The sequence below is a fragment of the Myotis daubentonii genome, chromosome 9, assembly GCF_963259705.1.
Source record: "Myotis daubentonii chromosome 9, mMyoDau2.1, whole genome shotgun sequence".
Classification (NCBI taxonomy): Eukaryota; Metazoa; Chordata; class Mammalia; order Chiroptera; family Vespertilionidae; genus Myotis; species Myotis daubentonii.
The window spans coordinates 64,171,529-64,189,782 of record NC_081848.1 but is presented as its reverse complement, the minus strand read 5'-3'; the positions used below and the strand labels follow the sequence as shown (position 1 = coordinate 64,189,782).

The following is an 18,254-nucleotide window of genomic DNA, read 5'->3' as shown; positions in this document are numbered from 1 at the left end:
TGACATGCTTTTTACAAATATTTATAGCAGCCAAACCATTTTTTGAGACTCCAAAAAAGTCTAGCTTCATTTAGGTTTTAGGCAAAGACCTGGGCAGGTCTTTTTTGTTGTTTTTTTGCCGGGGTCCAACCCCAGCAGGTCCAGGGGTTCCCAAAGGCGTAGACGGAGTCGGCAAAGAAGGAAGGACACGGAGACAGTGTTCAGTTGATCAGCAGCCTAGCCAGGATCTCCAGCCAGGATCTCCAGCCAAGTTCTGGTCTGGATCTCCAGAGAGGTTCTGCTGTTTATTGTCTTGTTACATCCGTATTTATACCAGTTGATTTTAATCCTGTCAATTTCTATTACAAAGGTTAGGGCGTTTCTTATCTCCATTCCAGGGAGTAAAGATTATGTAGCTTAAGCATGATTGTTTGTAGTTAAAGTGATTAACTACCCGCCCGGCACTTAGTTAAGGAGTTTCATCCCCTCCCTAACTTCAGGGAAAAATCCCTACCTGGGGAAACAACCTTTCTTGGAGAAGTGACCTTGGTTAAAACACACAGCGCTAAGGGGAGCAAACATATTAAGAACAGTATGCTATATACGCCAGGTCCCTTGAAACATATGCTGTGCAGATGTTTCTATCCTGCAGTGACTGTGTCAAGCAGCAAGGATGGACCGGCTTCTGGCAGTTTTTGTTCACGTTTGTATGTTTTCCTCATTTACTTATTTATAATCAAAGACACTCCTAAATAAATATGTGTTTTTGTGTGTTTTTCTTGTTAGGAGGGGAGAAAGTTTAGGAGCCTCCCTGCTCTGAATTTACTTTCTGTATCCTCCATAATCTTTACCTTCTTTTTGGTGAACAGAATATATCGTCTCCAAGTAACATTTCTTTTATCCCATGTTTTTAATAGCAATGAATCCAAAGCTGGGACAAAGCAATCTGGACGAATATCAAAGCTTAATTAAGTCTTCTATCCTGATGATAAATATGGGCTTAAAATTTGTTCTAGGAGACACAGTATATATAGTATCACATTCTTCCCTGTCAGGTGCCTCTTTGGCAGCAAGATAAAAACCTCATGCAGATGCAAATTTAGTCCCTTAATCAGTTTCATAAAATTATAGAAATGGATGTTTCCCTTAAGGTTCCCATTTTATAAGAAATGAGTTTGATACCAAGATAATTTGTATTGATTTTCAAGATTTTTTGTTGTTGTTGCTGGTGTTTCATTTTTATTTCTTGAAGCAATCAGTTTGTGGTAAAATATTAAAGTTCAAGTAAATAAATAAAAATGAGGCATGTTAGGTTAATCTTACTAGCCGCCCCCCCCCCCCCTTCCTTGAAATATAGCCTTTATTTTTCATACCTCTGAGGGATGCCCTGTTATCTGACCTATTAAATCCATTCCTAAGGTTCATTTATTTTCCTCTTTACTATCAATTTCTCCTTGATAAAGTAAGTGTTATTCATTATAAAGTTCCTCTAGGTGTTATATGTTTAGTTGGAACTAATCTGGTTTAATTTCTCTTCAATGGAAACAACTTATTTCTTTACTTATGCTTGAACCAAGTTATATAATTTGAATAAGTATGCTATTTCCATTACATATAAAGCTGAGTGCATTCACATTTTTAAAAATCCTCCTCGATGACCAGTGAAATGTAAATTAAGATATCAGCAAGGTATTACTTTTCATTTACTAAGTTGAAGATGTTTTGGCAAGAGTGTGAGGAAAACAGGCCATTTCTTATACTATTGGTGGACTTGTAACTACAATAACTTTTCTGGAAATTATTGGCTGTGATAAAGTTCAATATTTAAAAGTGATTGTGTTCTTTTATTTACAATTCTACCTGAGAAGTTTGTTCTAAAGAAGTTTTAGATTTACACAAGGATTTATCTGTATAATTCTTCATTGTTTTTTTTGCTTACAGTAAGGAAAACTTGAGAATCTACATGTTTAATTTTTAGAAAGTGGTAAAATAAAATATCCCTAAAAGCAAATAATATATATATATATATATATATATATATATATATCTCCTTAAAAAATGTTAAAAAAAAAAGATTCCTGGAATATTGTTAAGTAAAAACAAAAACAAACAAACAAAACAAACCTAATGCAGTTATCAAATTGTATATAGTTTGTGATCCTATTTTTATAAATTAAAGAATGCATATTTATAAATATACTAGTGCCCCAGTGCACAGATTCATGCACATTGAAAGGAAATTAATTAGAAAGTGGCCAGCGGGGCTGGACACACCCTGAAGCCAACCTCCTGCGGTCCCCTCCCACCGGCTGCACCTGGGACAGTGCCATGGTTCAAAGGGCATCTGCTGAATGAGCAGGGTCCCTCCAGTAGGAGGGGTCCCTCAGCCTGGCCTGCAGGGATTGGGCCGAGACTGGCTCTCCGACATCCCCTGAGGGGTCCCGGATTGTGAGAGGGCTGTTCTCAGGTGACGCACTTCAGAATTGGTTTCCCTCCTCTCTGGTTCTGGGGTGCATCATCTGAGAACCACCACTGCCAAGTCACCACAGCTTCCAAGTCACTGCAGCTCAGCAGCTCCTGCATTGGGTGTCTGCCCCCAGGTGGTCAGTATGCATCATAGCTACCGGTCAGATGGTCGCTTAGCCTTTTATATATATAGATGTTTATAATAATCAAATATCAGATATGTAGTTATGTAATAATCAAATATGTAGTTACAACTATATATCAGAATGAGTAATTATCTGTACTCTCTGAATTTATGCAATGAAAACTATGGCTGCCATAGCCAAATCATAAACTCTTCCATTTGACTCCAGATTTTGTCTTTTCCGCCCCCAGAAATATAAGCCCTATAACAATGGGACTTCCAATCAAAAGTGGAATTACATTGAAAATAAGAAAACTTTTATGGCCTTCCATAGCACTGCACTGGATAAGGAAATCACAGCCGCAAATTATGCTGGAATTTGTACATCCTCTGTAGTTAAAGAAGAAAACATTGATCAACCAGTAAGTGGTTCCTTCCTATTGAGGATAAAATAAAAATAGGGGAGAGGGAGTAATTTAATAAAGCCAGAAATTATCTTTATAGAAAACTTATGTTCACATAAATTGAGCACTGATTTGTAAATGAACTCAGGGATTCTGGGTGGGAAAGAATGAGGGACTATTGATATTACTCCCTACTTATATGGTTCTGATGGCTCCCTATCACCAGCACCATCTTTGGTTCATCATCAGTTCACCAGAACACACATGAGGGAGGACAATCACACATACTACCCTCTACAGGTGTGCCTGCCACACCAGATGTCACTCTACTCCATAAAGCATCCTAACATGCAAATGAGTGTAAGTGACTTTAACTATATTACACTATTCCAAGCATGGGCCTACGCATTCAATATATTCTAATTTGTAAAGAAAATAATTTATCAAGTTTGGTCCTTTAATTTTTATTAGTAAGGAATTACTTGCACTGTGCTTTACAAATATCTAAGATATCGTGGGTCTGTGAGTCAAGCTGCCTTGATGATGTTGCTGACCATTGGCATACCTGAAATCTCATAAAGCTCCTATAAGACCCTCCACGACCCTCTTGACTCTGCTTCTTAGATGTCTCTAAACTGCTGCTGCTGCTTTTTTTTTATTGTTTTATTGCTTAAAGTGTTACAAAGAGTATTACATATGTCTCCATTTTTTTCCCGCCCTTAACAATCCCACAGCCTCCCCTACCCCCCAGTGTCTTATGTCCATTGGTTATGCTTATATGCATGCATACAAGTCCTTCAGTTGATCTCTTCCCCCCCACTCCCCCGCCCCTCAATCCTCCCCGGCTTTCCCGCTGTAGTTTGACAGTCTGTTCGAGGCAGCTCTGCCTCTGTATCTATTTTTGTTCATAAGTTTATAATGGTCTTTATTATCCATGAGTGAGTGAGATCATGTGGTGTTTTTCCTTCATTGACTGGCTTATTTCACTTAGCATAATGCTCTCCAGTTCCATCCATGCCATTGCAAATGGTAAGAGTTCCTTCCTTTTTAGAGCAGCATAGTATTCCATAGTGTAGATGTACCACAGTTTTCTAATCCATTCATCTACTGATGGGCACTTGGGCTGTTTCCAGATCTTAGCTATGCTGAATTGTGCTGCTATGAACATATGGGTGCATATATCCTTTCTGATTGGTGTTTCTGGTTTCTTGGGATATATTCTTAGAAGTGAGATCACAGGGTCAAATGGGAGTTCCATTTTTAGTTTTTTGGACTGCTGCTTTTTAAAAATAATATATTTTTATTGATTTCAGAGAGGAAGGGAGAGGGAGAGATAGACACATTAATGATGAGAAAGAATCATTGACCAGCTACCTCCTGCATACCTCCTACTGGGGATCAAGACAGCAACCCAGCATGCGCCCTGACTGGAATCAAACCCGGGACCCTTGAGTCCGCAGGCTGACACTCTGTCCACTGAGCAAAACCAGCTAGGGCCTGCTGCTCCTTCCTCACTTATCATTCTCTAGCTCCACTGAATGGGAGATGTCCAGGAGTACCATGCGATTTTGCATCTCTCTGGTTTTGACTGTACTGTCCCCTGTACCTCTTTCTATTTTGTCTGTGAACTCATACCTGTTAGCAGATACACTGTCAGAGTAGTAAGACTGTCTTAAAATGAAACAAGTCAACTTGGAAAGGCTCCCACTATCCAAAGATGAACCATTTAAGCATTAATAGGCTAATTAGTGCAGTGGATTGACTTACATCAGATATATTTAAATCCATACTGATATTAAGCAACAGCAGCAACAACTCATTGGTCACAACTAAATGATGCTATGAAAACAAATTCATTACTTTAAAAAGTGGAAAATAAATAATCAAGCTCTTTTTTCTTTATTTCCTCAGGATAACAAAATATTGGGTGAGAAGTTTCACTTTATAGAAATACTAGAGGCCTGACGCATGAAATTCATGCAAGAGTAGGCCTTCCTTCCCCCAACTGCTGGCACCAGCTTTCCTCTGGCACCTGGGACCCTCGCAGTCCCAACTTCATCCCAAAGGTTGTCCGGAAGGACATCTGGTCTAATTAGCATATTACCCTTTTATTATTATAGATCCTTGCTAATGAGTAAATTGGCATACAATTCATCATGAATACCATGCTTTTCTATCTAAATGATTCTTTCTGTATGTAATATTCATTCAGTTCCACCCGAGAGGGGATATTTAATTTTCTGCTTTCCAGTAACTTGTAGAAAAATGGAAATCAGATGTGCTGATAGAGAAATTCATAGTGAAATTTGAGAGTGACATCTTTGAAAGTATGATGTCAATGTTGACTTTGAATTGAGATAGCTCTATGTACTTAAAGGAGTGGTTGAACAGAATGGAAAAGGCAGAACAGCCAAGAGCTTGGAATCAGATGTCACAGTTTTATGTCTCATCTCTGCCATGTGCTACTTGGGTATCCTTTTCCTCTCTGAACTTTCATTTTATCTTGTGTACTAGTACATTGAGTCTGGTGGTACTAACTCTGACTGTATGTAACTTTCAGTCTTGTGAAGAACAAAGCCAATTAGAGTCTATGTGAAGGTACTTTAAAATGTTATCATGGAAATTTTCATGCATATTCAAAGTTGAGAGATTAGTACAATGAATTCTCAGGTACCTCTCATCAAAATTCAACTCTTATCAGGATTTAGAAACATTTACAACCCCCCAAACATGATATCACTTCACCTCAAACGTAAGCATGCACCTCTGAAAAATTTGAACATTTTCTTACATAATCATTATGCCATTATCACATCTAACAAAATTAACAATAATTCCTCAAATGCCCTGTTCTTAATTATATTTCCCAAGTTCTCCTGCAAAATTCTTCTTATGGTTGGTTGGTTTGAGTGCAGGTAGTTTTATTGTGGCCATCATTGCAAATAATCAGCCACATTTTCTAATGGCCAAATATCAGATGTATAAATTGGTGCTCCTTTACTCCACAGGTGCTCCCTTACTCCAATAAGTTGTGGTTTTGTTGTTTGTTAGGGTTTTTTGTTGTCATTTTTAGCATCATTATGAACTCATAGGATTTTTACATATTCAAACATATTCTGTGTTTTGGTTATCATTCTTTTTGTTGCTTTTAAATTGTCCCACTTTGGGCCTGTGGAGACTCTTTATGTTGGCTCCTGTGTGTTTTTGACACGATTCCATGATGATTTTTCTTTCTGGGCACCACATGATATCCCTTGCTCATTTTGTGTATTTCTTGCCCCAAATATGGAAGTAACCATTCCTCCAAGAAACTCTGATTCTGGGCAAAAGTTATACACATTATGTTGAATTGTTATTGTCTCTAAGCATTTTTAGTCAACAGAGTTTGGAAATACGTTCTCTTTTAAAAATATATGTTTATTAGTGAATAAAATAATGCATTCATGTTGTGATTTCATTCGGGAATTATAAAAATGCTTTATTTGTAAAGTGTTCTTCAAAAATGCTGCTATAATTTAGGTGTTTCTATGTAAAAGCACCTTTGTCCCTCTTTTTAGGGATACTATTCTCTCTCACCTGGAAAGAAAAAAATGACGCTGTGCCTGGCCTGTGGACGATCCCTGAGAGCAGAGAAAGGACTGAAGCAGCTGCCTGCAGGACTGCCATTCGTCTGTGCCTCAGGTTCCGAGACCCAGAGGCCCTTCTCACGAGGGCCTTTCAAGACCATCCATGTGGCCGAGGTGTGTAAGGATCTGAGCTCTGCTAATACCTACATGGCATTACTTTAGAAACTTTGATGCACTCATTATCTGCCTTGCACTCAAGTTCATCTCCAAGCGTCCAATTCATCTTCCTCTGATGCACCTTTACCATTTCACCTGCATTGATTTTCTCTTTCCCATTGTAATTTAAAATACATTGTCTATTAATAGTTCGATACACTCTTTGAAGTTAATTGGGCACTTCTGCGGCTTTAATCATCTACTGACACCTTCCACTGCTCTCTGTGTTGCTTTTAGATGAGGAAATCACTGCGAATCTTCACTTAGTGGAGCAGCTTTTATGCCTATATCCACTGGGTAAAGTCCTTTTTACAAGATGCAGCATTTCGGGGAGAATTTGATATGTTGTTGTCAATGACTCTTCAGGTTGGGGGCCTGAATTCACGCACCCATGTCTAATATTATTTATAGCTTATGGAGAGAAAAACCTCTGCCACTTTCCTGTGATCTTAATTTAAAATGGCACCATTTAAAAAAGCCTTTCTTTCAAGTTTAGACATGAGAAGAGCTAAGGGGAACTTACCCCGCTGTATAAAAAGGAGTCATTCCTAAAAGCTGGGCAACCTTTGGGCCTGGTGTGCTCATCAGGGCTTGCTGCCCATTCCCAGATCACTCTCCTCTCCCCTCCCTAAACCCGATACACATTGTGGGGAGGGGATGAGAAGGGGATAGTAACAGTTACATACACATCAGCTGAAACAATAACTCTGAAGGAGAAAGGAAGTCAGTCCTCTGGGGAAGTCATTGGCCTCTGCTTGAGGGAGAGTGTTTAGGACAGTGGTCGGCAAACTCATTAGTCAACAGAGCCAAATATCAACAGTACAACGATTGAAATTTCTTTTGAAAGCCAAATCTTTTAAACTTAAACTATATAGGTAGGTACATTGTTATTAACTTAATTAGGGTACTCCTAAGGCTTAGAAAGAGCCACACTCGAGGGGCCAAAGAGCCCCATGTGGCTCGCGAGCCGCAGTTTGCCGACCAAGGGTTAGGAGGTGGCAGTGAGCTGATTGGAAAGCCCGCCCAGTGTCCCATCATCTCAGACAGGGCTTTTCCCATGGGCAGCATCCTGTGCAGGGCTGGACAGGGAAAGGTGAAGTGTGGTGTTCATACCCTCGTTACCGTGTGGTGAAGGCCACGCTCATCCCCTCCTCATTCATCAGTATCTGCCACCAGAGGAGGGCATCATCCTAACGCTAAAGATGAAGAGAACATGTGTACTGTGAGTGACCCCTTACTTCAACCCCAAGTTCTCCCTGGCCCTGGCTTCCTTCCCCATCTGCTGTCATAAGAGAAGGAAAGTAGAAAACAGGAGGAGGCTAGGAACATAGCCAGAGCCCCAACCTCACCCAAGACTCAGCAGCAGGCTGGGAAGAGAATGAGTTCTGACCTGATATCCATCCCACCACAGCATCCAATACTGGTAGCATGTGGAGTGAGCATTTCAAAATGTAGATGCCACACATATGTACATGCACATATTTATCAAATTGAGAGACTAGAGTATACCGGAATGACAAAACTGTGAAGAAGAAGAAAAAAAAGCTTGAGTAGACCTATGATTTTTTTTTTTTTAATCAGGTTGACTTATCTTCTTATGAGGCTGAAAAAACTCTAAGTCATTATGAAGAACATCTATTATCTTTACGGATGAAGACCTGCACACAAGTTGTAGCTCCTATTGGTACGGCAGCTGCTCTCCAGAAGCCGGTGAAAATAATTGCATACAAAAATGGAGATGGATATCGAAATGGGAAGTTAATTGTGGCTGAAACATTCCCCATAGTAAGTGGCTCTCACTTAACTGCTTCTTGCATCCTCGGAAGTAATGATAATGGTGATTCTTCTGACAAGAAAACAGCAGTGGAATTGAGTGATAAATGTCCCTGGCCAGTCTCACCAATTTATGCTGATAAGATCAAGATCTCTGTTTTCGTAAAGATTTTCTTTTTGATTGTATTTCTTAGGAAAATGAGAAAGCAGAAGATGGTTTTTAGATTGGGTCCAGAGCAATGATACATAAAAGCAAAGGGAAAACAAAGCTACCAGGTTTTCTTTATTTTTGTGATATACACAGCACCTTCTCTGCCTTCCTTCCCATTCCAACTTCAAGTTGTATGTCATCTGCATATTTTAGAAGATGCCACCTCCTTTATCACTGCAGAATCTGAGCACTTATTTGTTTATAAATAATTTGATTCATCTGATTTTCAAATCGAAGAAACCAGGGTTGTGCTGACAGGGCATGTGTGGATTCTGTCTTAGCGTCTGTCCCCTGTAGTCAACAGAAAAGGAAGAGAACCCCAAAGGCTACACCCACTTTTGTCCTATGTTTGGGGATGATCTTGTCAATACCCTTAATGACATAATTTACGAGTAATGTTATATATGACATAAAGTTATCCTGGAAACTTCCTTGCAAACACTCATACACACACACCCTTGTTAACTCACCTCTTTGGTTGAATACAAATAGAATTTTTAAACTAAGGTATTGTTGTTCAATGAAATAAGCCAAGTACAAAAGTTAGAAACTCCAGGATTCATCCTGGGACCCACAGCTGGCTTTTGTGATCTTTGGCAAAATTATTCTTTTTGCCTGTTTTCCTATCTGCAAAGTGGAAGTAATAATATGCATCAGCTTTTGGTTTAAAAGTCATCTACTCATTTATTTTAAACAGTTTATCAAGATGACTATAGCAATATCAGAGCTTATAAAGCAACAAAATTGAAAGTGGATTTTTAGGTTAAACATTTTTTAAGGAAATACTCTAAGGAAACACATCAGCTACCATTTTAAATTTTTGGAGCTATGACTCTTCACAGCTAAATTGGACTCATGCTGTATGAAATTAAGTAGAACAATCTAATATCAAAAAGTGTTTCTAATCAAAGAGCAAATAGGCAGTTATTCAGCTTTCTATTTTCTCAAATTAAAGGATTTTCTTCGATTTCTAAGATAACAAGCTCTTCATGATCATTCCCAGTTCTGTCACTGTTTCCTCTCAGTTCCTTACGTAACTGGACAAATAATGGGTCCGTGCTGCCTGTCACTACTTGAGCCAATTAAGCAGAGACAGGGTTGAATCATTCGGAGCATTTATTCCAATAGTGCTGGCAGTATGGGAGAGCAGCAGGTCATCCACAAAAATCTGCTCTGAACCCCACCATAAGCCAGCTGCTTATATTGGGTAAAGGGACAAAAATTAAATGGGGAAATAGCCCAAAGGTATGCCAAATGGGCAGTTAACAGATAAGAAGGCTGGAGATTTGCGAAGGCCCACAGGTATGCAAAAGGGCTGGGGTCTTCAAAGAGCTGGCGATTCTGGTGATTCTGGTTTCTGCAATGAATTTGTTAATCTTTCCATGATATTAGGCAGCTCCAAATGGGGAAGATGGGCTGCATTTCCAGGTGTGTAACTGCCAGCCAGGTTAGAATGTGCCTTCTTTAATCAGGACAAAACAATCATAGTTAACAAAGCATGATGAATATTTCTTACAATTCTAGCTGGTTCTCCAACATTCTATTTCTACCCCCATCACTTACAGTCCATGTTATCTAGCTTCTTACAGAATGCACGGAACAGCTTGGTCTTGCCAGAGCAGCCTCCAAAGTATATACTAAAGATGGAACCACAATCCTTTCCCTGCGTGAACTGGTTTTATGGGCTCTAGATAAATCATTTATCCACAGAGACCCTGAGGAACAAAAGAAAGAGGCAGCCCCCATTGGAACAAAGGAGACAACTATTAAACGTATGGTTGGTTACATTCTACAAGGCTGAGCTGATTCTGCTATGTTTGGTCAGAAAAAAAGTAAATTTTGATTCTTTCACTCTATCACTAAAACAATAAATAAATTGCCTAGAATTTATAAAATTTGTTTGACAGCTTAGCTACTTTATGCAACTTCAGCAGCTTTTGTTCTTAAATTCAGAACCCAAACCAATTGGAGACCACTTGAGAGAGTGGGGCTGGATCAATGCAAATTTCTTCCTAAGATTTGAAACAAAGGTGTCCTTACCTTCTGCCTTCCAAGTTCCTTTGCTTGCCCCTGCCCATCTCCACTGCTCCTATAAACTCTCAGAAGGTCCAGAAAATGTGCCTCTATTGCAGCTCCTAGCGTATCTGTATATATAAAAGCCTAAGTGACCTTTAGGACCAGATCACTGGACAACCGGATGACTGGCCAGTAGCTATGATGCTCACTAACAACCAGGGGGAAGATACTCAATGCAGGAGCTTCCCCCTGGTGGTCAGTGCACTCCCACAGCCAACCTCCCACGGCCAGCCAACCTCCTGCGGTCCCTCCCCCTGCTGGCCAGCCCCAATCAGCCCCAATTCCTGGCCCTGATTGGCCCGATCGGGACTGGGCAAGATGGACCCCGATCAGCCCCAACCACAGGCCAGATAGAGGGATGCCACCCATGCACAAATTCATGCACTGGGCCTCTAGTTGATTATAATTATCTGTTTACATCATTGTAATCATGGCTTGGTCTTTCTGGTGACCAGCTCCATCTGGGAGCCCACCAAGAGTCATCTCAGAGCAAAAGACACTGCCATCACCCAGGAAATTCCAAAGGACTTAGGAGCTGTGTCAGGAACCTGGGTCAAAGACTAAACATTAGAACAGAAGATGCCCCTAGTGCTTTTATCACTTAGAAAATCAGAAGAATTTCAGGAGCTGTGTGCCAGGAACCAAGGATAGAGACCAATATACTACTATATAGTTTCTATTATTTCACAATGATATGGTTTTGTTTTCTAATGACTTAATGCTTAGCTGATCACTAAAGTGTATAGTTCTGCCTTTTTTAGCATATGGAATATTTGATTTCCATGTTCTGGAAGATTATACTCTCACTCTTTTTATTTAAAACCTGTTTTTCATGCAGGACTACCAAAAAGGCATGGCCATCCCTTCCCCTTTGTATTCTAAAGGTTATCCTTGAATCAGGCAGGCCCATTCGCAGCTGCCCCCTGAGTTGAATTGTGGTTTGGTGTTATGCCATCAGTTTGAATTTAAGAACTTGAGAGAAATAGGCATCTGTCAGAAACTCAGCATCATGCTTACAATAGAGGCAGTGGTTAAAGGCATAGGCTCTGGGGGCGGATGGCCTAGATTCTAATCCTGTCTCTGCCCCCACCTAGTTATGTGACTAAATCTCAGTAACCTTTTCTGTAAAATAGGCAGGAACCTACCTCAGAGCATCATTTTGAAAATTACATGAGAAGATGTATGTAGATGTGTTAGTAAAATGCCCAGCACATATTAGGTTCTCAATCTATGTTAATTTCTATTTTGGGATATTGTTTGCTATATCACAAGTAACTTCTGTATTAAAAACCATGGAATTGCTTCTCTCAGACCTCAGGGCCAGGAGATGTATATCTTCTGAAGAATTTCTTTCTTTTTGTGGGCTTTGCAAATCTTGAAATTGTGTTTTCCATTTTGCTTTGACCACTAGGATGCTCAGAGCCTAAATTGTGCTTTACCTCTAGCAAATAAAAACAGTGTGTATTTATGTACATTTAATAATAAAAATATTGGAATTTTTTGGATGCTTGCCCAATTAAATAGACCAAACACTATTCTATGTACTTGCCTTTTTTTTTTCTTTTAATCTTTCCAACAACAAAGTGAGACAGACATTATTATTTGTTTATAAGATGAGGACACTACAGCAATTATCTCTGGCTTTAGTTGATTCCTATACTCCTTTCCCCCCTTCCTTGGTTTTTCAATCTCTTTGTGTTATCCCTTTTCAGAGTAAATGTGTTGGTAAGCCACCTCAAATTCCCTTCAGAAGTAGGAATCAAAATGCATCGCTCTAATCAGATTAGTATAAATTATTTGGCTTCTGTGAAGTTCTGATCAAATTTATATATTAGCATCAGTTTTGGTATTGCCCACTTGAATCAAGTCATTAATGAAAAATGAAATATTTTGAATAAACAGATTAATTTAGTAAGCAGATTTACTCATTATTCATTGAACAATGGTAAAATGTCATTTGTTTCCCAGAAAACCCAAGACTGAAAGTGAAAAACAAGTTATTTCCAACATCTGTGACATCCGATGGTTTGGATGGTATAGATGAGTCTTTGTTCACCCTCCTTCACAGAAGCCCCATTGCCATCTGGGTATCTTGTGGGGAACCATTTTTCTCTCCCAATGGTAAGGGTTTTTTTTTGTTTTTGCTTTCTTCCAAGTAAGTGCATGAAGGAAAGGATAAATAAATTTATAAGAAAATGAATTAAATGTGTATAATGTCAGCATAACATCAAATTTATGCAAAGAACGGGGATCTATCAATTAACATGTGCACAAGGATAGCTATATTCCTATATTTGCACAATTGCCTGTTTTTTCTTAATGGAATGGAGTATGCTGCATGGAAAAATGTCTAATTTAGTTGATAAAGAGATCCGTGGTCTGTGAAGACTGAGAATAATGGTGTACATTAGAAAATAACAAATGAGTTTAATTCACACTGAAGACGACCTGTCTGCACATTTTCATTTTTAAGAATTGCACCCTTTAGGCAGTAGGTGGATGTTTAAAAAATGAGTGGTTCCAAGCCAGGCTTTCATCACCTCCAAATAGTTTGTGGAAGTGGAAAATGAAATATGGCTATGCATATGGTAAATCTATATAATAAAACAGCACTGTTCTTCTCTTTCTCCCCCTGCATTCCATAAAGAAATGCCTTAAGCCCTGTCATCTTTCAAATGAGGTTTCTTTTAATGACCCTTACCTTTTAATTACTTCTTTCTAATTGAATCTATTTCTTGGAGCAGAAAGTTCTTTATAAATTATTGGCTTGCATGATAAATTACTGTTGGTAAAAGAATGCAAAATAAAATATCTTGTATTTTTATTACTCTAGCTTTGCAGAAAGCAAAAAAATTAGAAAAACAGAACTGGCAAAAAAAGGACAAAATTTTGGCTGACTTAGACACCATGAAACACAAAATGAGACAGTTAAAAGGTCAGTATGAATTAAATCAAGTATCATCATGTTTAATTCTAAATAGTCTTTTTACCATTAGATACCAGATGTTTAACTGAGTTATATATGTATACATATAGTGTTACCAAAGTCACTTGAGCTAGTCTAAAACCTATTAATATATTTTCAGTACTGATTACATATTTTTAAATTTTATATTAAAATAAATATCACATGACTTATATATACATTTAAAAATTTAGGCAGTTGTCTGGATCATATAAACACCCTATTGTTGTGAAACAATTCCTGCACTGACATTTTATGGGCTTAGGAATTAATCTTTCAACAAAAGTTGCTGTCATTCCTTAGGTGTTGCTTTGGAAGAAGTTTTTAAATAATGTAAGGAAGGAAGTACTAAATTCTTCAAAGATCATTGTCAGTATCTCAGAACAGCTCCCTCTTGTCATGCAGCCTAAGATATGCTATCCATAGACAAAGTGATCAATTCGCAATTGATCTTCCACATGTTTTTGTCACAGAATTTTAGATTCTTGACCCAGCATTTCAGATACCAAATGGTTCTTTGGGGAGAAACAGTGCATGATGGGGTTTAGTCTGGGAAGGAAAACATTTCAGGCTCTGTAACTGCCATAGCAGGATTTCAACTCCTGAGTATGCACACTGTCTGGTGTTAAAAGCATGTGAATCTTATTTCAATCAACAACACAACTAGTCCTAAGTGCACTAAACAGAACTCTGCATTCAATGATTATTATTCCATTCTTACGAAAAGAATTGTTGTGTCTAAGTGAAAAGAATCTATTACTTCTGCTAGATATTTTCACTTGAATGTCCCATGGGTATGTCCAAAACTAAAGTTATCATATCACCCCCACACCAGTGCCTCCTTCATCATTTTTTTTTTAACAGTGGACACTCCCACCATCCACCCAGGTGTTTCATCTCAGAAATCTGGGAGTTATTCTAGGCATTTCTCTCTCTCACTTTCTCCAAGCGAATATCAGTAAGCCTTGTTGCTTTGAAGCTATTAAGTTTATCTCAAATGAATTCTAACAGTCTGAATTCCCACTATCATTACCCAAGTTAAAGCTACTGTGACCTATTCTTTGGATTACTAGAACAATTTTCTAACTGGTCTCCTGCCTCCAGTATTTATTATTATTATTACTATTATTATTGATTCGGAAGAGGAAGAAAGAGATAGAAATATCAATGATGAGAGAGAATCATTGATCAGCTGCCTCCTGCACACCCTACTGGGGATCAGGCCCCTAGCCCAGGTATGTGCCCTGGCTGGGAATCAAACCATGACCTCCTGAATGACTTCAGCGGTTCATTCAACCACTGAGTCACACTTGCTGGACCCTGCCTCCAGTTTTGACAGTAGTGTCCATTCTACGCATTATGATAATATTCTTGAGCTGGAGTGATCATGCAAAAATGCAAAGGTGTCATGGTCGTCAGGCATAAAACTCCCCATTTCAAAGCTCCCATTATGTTAGGACAAAGTTGAAACTTTTTAATGGGGCCCTTCATGGTCTGGTTCTCTGCAAACTATTCTCTTTCCTTGACAATTCCGCTCCACCCCACCAATTTGGGCTTTTTTTTTTTTTTTTTTTTTTTCATTTCCCAGTCGTACCATGTGTTTTCTTTTGACTCTGAGCTTTTTGAACAATTCAGTCCCCTCTGCCTCAAACTTTTTTCTCTCCTGTCCCCTTGGATTGCTCCTACTCATTCTATACTTTTCAGCTCACTTGTTATTTCTTTCCAAATTAGGGGTAATGTGGTTTACCATACTCTGAACTTCTCCTTTGACAGTCCATATCACGTTAATATAATTGCCTGGTCATGTAACATGTGACTGTACCTTCTCTCTTATATTATAAATTATATACATTTCTTATTTGTTCTCTGAATAGTTTTAGAAATATTGAATGAAAGAATGAATGGAATTTCAACCATCCCCTCCAGCAAGTTTTTTCAGCTCTATTCCTGTTCCAGATCAAATCAATACCAAGCAGCATACTGAAAATAGCACCTGGCAGAACTGCCTTGACTGAATTTTAACTTTATATCAAGTCTTCAGCTCTTATTATAATTAAGATAATTCAGCTCTTATTGTAAATAATTTAACACATTATTATTATAAGTATTAAAAAGGCATTTAAAATTCAGATGCCATCATTTATAATATCACTGTTGAAGAATATATTTGGTCAGATGATGTCCATTGTGGAAAAACCTACTGATATGGTTTCTCTTAGAATTTAGTGCTAAGATAAATCTTGGCTCTTTTTACAAACTATGTTTCTACTATTAAATGTAAATTCAATACATACTTATAAAATACCTACTCTGAAGAAGGTCTTTTCTAGTTTGGGGATGATGAGGATAAATAAGAATAGATCTAAGTCCAGTTAACTGCAGTCCCTGTTGGATTGTGAGCTTCTGGAGGATTGGATGAAAATGGAGGAATTGGAGGTATAAAAGAGTGGCTGAATCAATTCTTCCCTATTATGGTAGCCATTGGTAAATGCAGCAGGTGTCTTTTGAGCATATACTATGAACAAAGAACTACGCTAAGTTGATTTTACATTTCATTTGTAATATTAGTTGCAGTTGCTAATATTAGTTATAATACTAATAATAACTTATTAGAGCTTTTATGATTAAGTAACAAATGTCAACTATCTACACCATGTTTAGCACATAATAAATACTCAGTAAATATTAGGATAGGAGTTCCTGAAGAAGGCAGCCCATGCTCCCACCTGGCGTCTTAAACACTGATAAGTAAAAGTAAAGAATGGCTAAGTATCATCTTTGTTATGTATAAAGGTAACACTAGAACCTTTTATTTAGTGTGATAACTAAATGGAGCTGCTAAATAAAACCCCAAATAAGGTGGACTTATCCTCTCGGGCACAGATGATGCTGAAATAGGGATGGCCTCCCCATTAGGGAGGGGTATGAGAAGAGCTGTCTAGGTTTTATAGTCTGAAATTTTGTTTGAGATTTATAGTCTGAAAATAGCAAAGCACTCATGTTCTCTAGCTTACCCCATTAATAGTTGGCTATTATCATTACTTTCCCTTGATCTCATGTGAAATAAAATAGGATATATAGAAAATGGTAATAAGAAAATAAAAATAATGTATTCAATACATTTTTGCTTGGTTTCAATATTCTTCCTACATAAATAATAGTTTGTTATGAAAACCATTCCCCAAACCAAAACCTTTTGTGATAACATTATGTCTCTTTATTAATGATAATGATAATTACTAGAGGCCCAGTGCATGAAAATTAATGCACTGGAGAGGGGGGCAGTCCCTCAGCCCGGCCTGCTCCCTCTCACAGTCTGGGAGCCCTCAGGGGCAAGAGGTGACCCAACGATCAGGGGAAGGTGACAGCCCCATCATAACTCTGCTGCTGCCACTGCCGACAGCGCAAGCCTCAGCCAGCCCTGGTTACCTGAGCCTTGGGCAGCCGCCATTCAAGGCTTGCCTGTGCCTCGGGCCCACCCTGGGTGGCTGGGCAGCCACCATCCAAGGCTTGCTTGCGCCTTGGGCCGTCCCTGGGTGGCTGAGGGGCTGAAACGGGTCCCGCTGCACCGCGTGCCTGCCACATGCTCCCCCACCCCCCCCAGCGGGGCTGAAAGGACTGGGGGACTCTGGCGGGGCTGAGGGGACTGAGCACCGCCATCTTGTGGCTATGGGCACCTCCATCTTTGTGACGGTGTGATGGCCAATTTGCATATTCCCTCTTTATTAGATAGGATAATGAAAGTGTATTCATGCTTAATTTTCTTAAGAGCATTAGAAGCACATTGACAAAAAACAAATAATGCATAATGGTTTTTGTTCTTTCCTATGTTCAAATCCTGGCTCTCAACAGTGCAAGTGATAAACTATTGCTGAACTCTCATTAACTGAGCAAAATTCTAGCGTTCAAAATGCATTATACTAGTAAATAAAATATTTATGGAAATATTATTCATAAGAATTTATGTCATAAATTAATGTTTTCTGTACATTATGAATAGAGTTGTCTTAAAACTATGGTTAGTGCATTAATTTCTGTTATGTATATTTCTGCTACCATTGTGTCTTCTTCAAAGCATGTTGTATAATGATACTGCCAGTGTAACTCATTGGCTGACTGATTCAGTTATGTTTTCTCCGCATTTATAAATTTCATAAGAATGCTATGTATATAGGGTTTTGGTTTCTATGAAAAGTCATTGCTGCCACTTATTTTTATTATTGGATCTATTTCTACAAACTTGAACTACAAGAGCACAAATGCTTTATTCTCCACAAGTTCTGAATTATTTTCAATGAGTTTTCTTCATAGTCATATTCTGAAAGGAGTTGCTAAAGAGTCTTTTGGCAACATAATTAGTACTTAACTTCATTTTAGAATTTTTATTATTATATCCACCTAAGTGTTACTATCTCAAAGAAGCCTTCCCTGAGACCTCAGACTAGGTTAGCGACTCCTGCTACATGGCTTTATA

General features: G+C 38.6%; 1 protein-coding gene across 1 annotated transcript in view; it reads left to right on the top strand.

Moving 5' to 3' along the window:
- The window catches only part of DCDC1 (doublecortin domain containing 1), a 333,377-nt gene that overhangs the window by 303,134 nt on the left and 11,989 nt on the right, over positions 1 to 18,254 (top strand). Inside the window, exons 29-34 of the mRNA XM_059711140.1 lie at positions 2,821 to 2,991; positions 6,531 to 6,713; positions 8,337 to 8,540; positions 10,319 to 10,520; positions 12,784 to 12,936; positions 13,649 to 13,750. Of these exons, the coding sequence (XP_059567123.1) occupies positions 2,821 to 2,991; positions 6,531 to 6,713; positions 8,337 to 8,540; positions 10,319 to 10,520; positions 12,784 to 12,936; positions 13,649 to 13,750 (1,015 nt within the window). The remainder of the gene's footprint in view (positions 1 to 2,820; positions 2,992 to 6,530; positions 6,714 to 8,336; positions 8,541 to 10,318; positions 10,521 to 12,783; positions 12,937 to 13,648; positions 13,751 to 18,254) is intronic.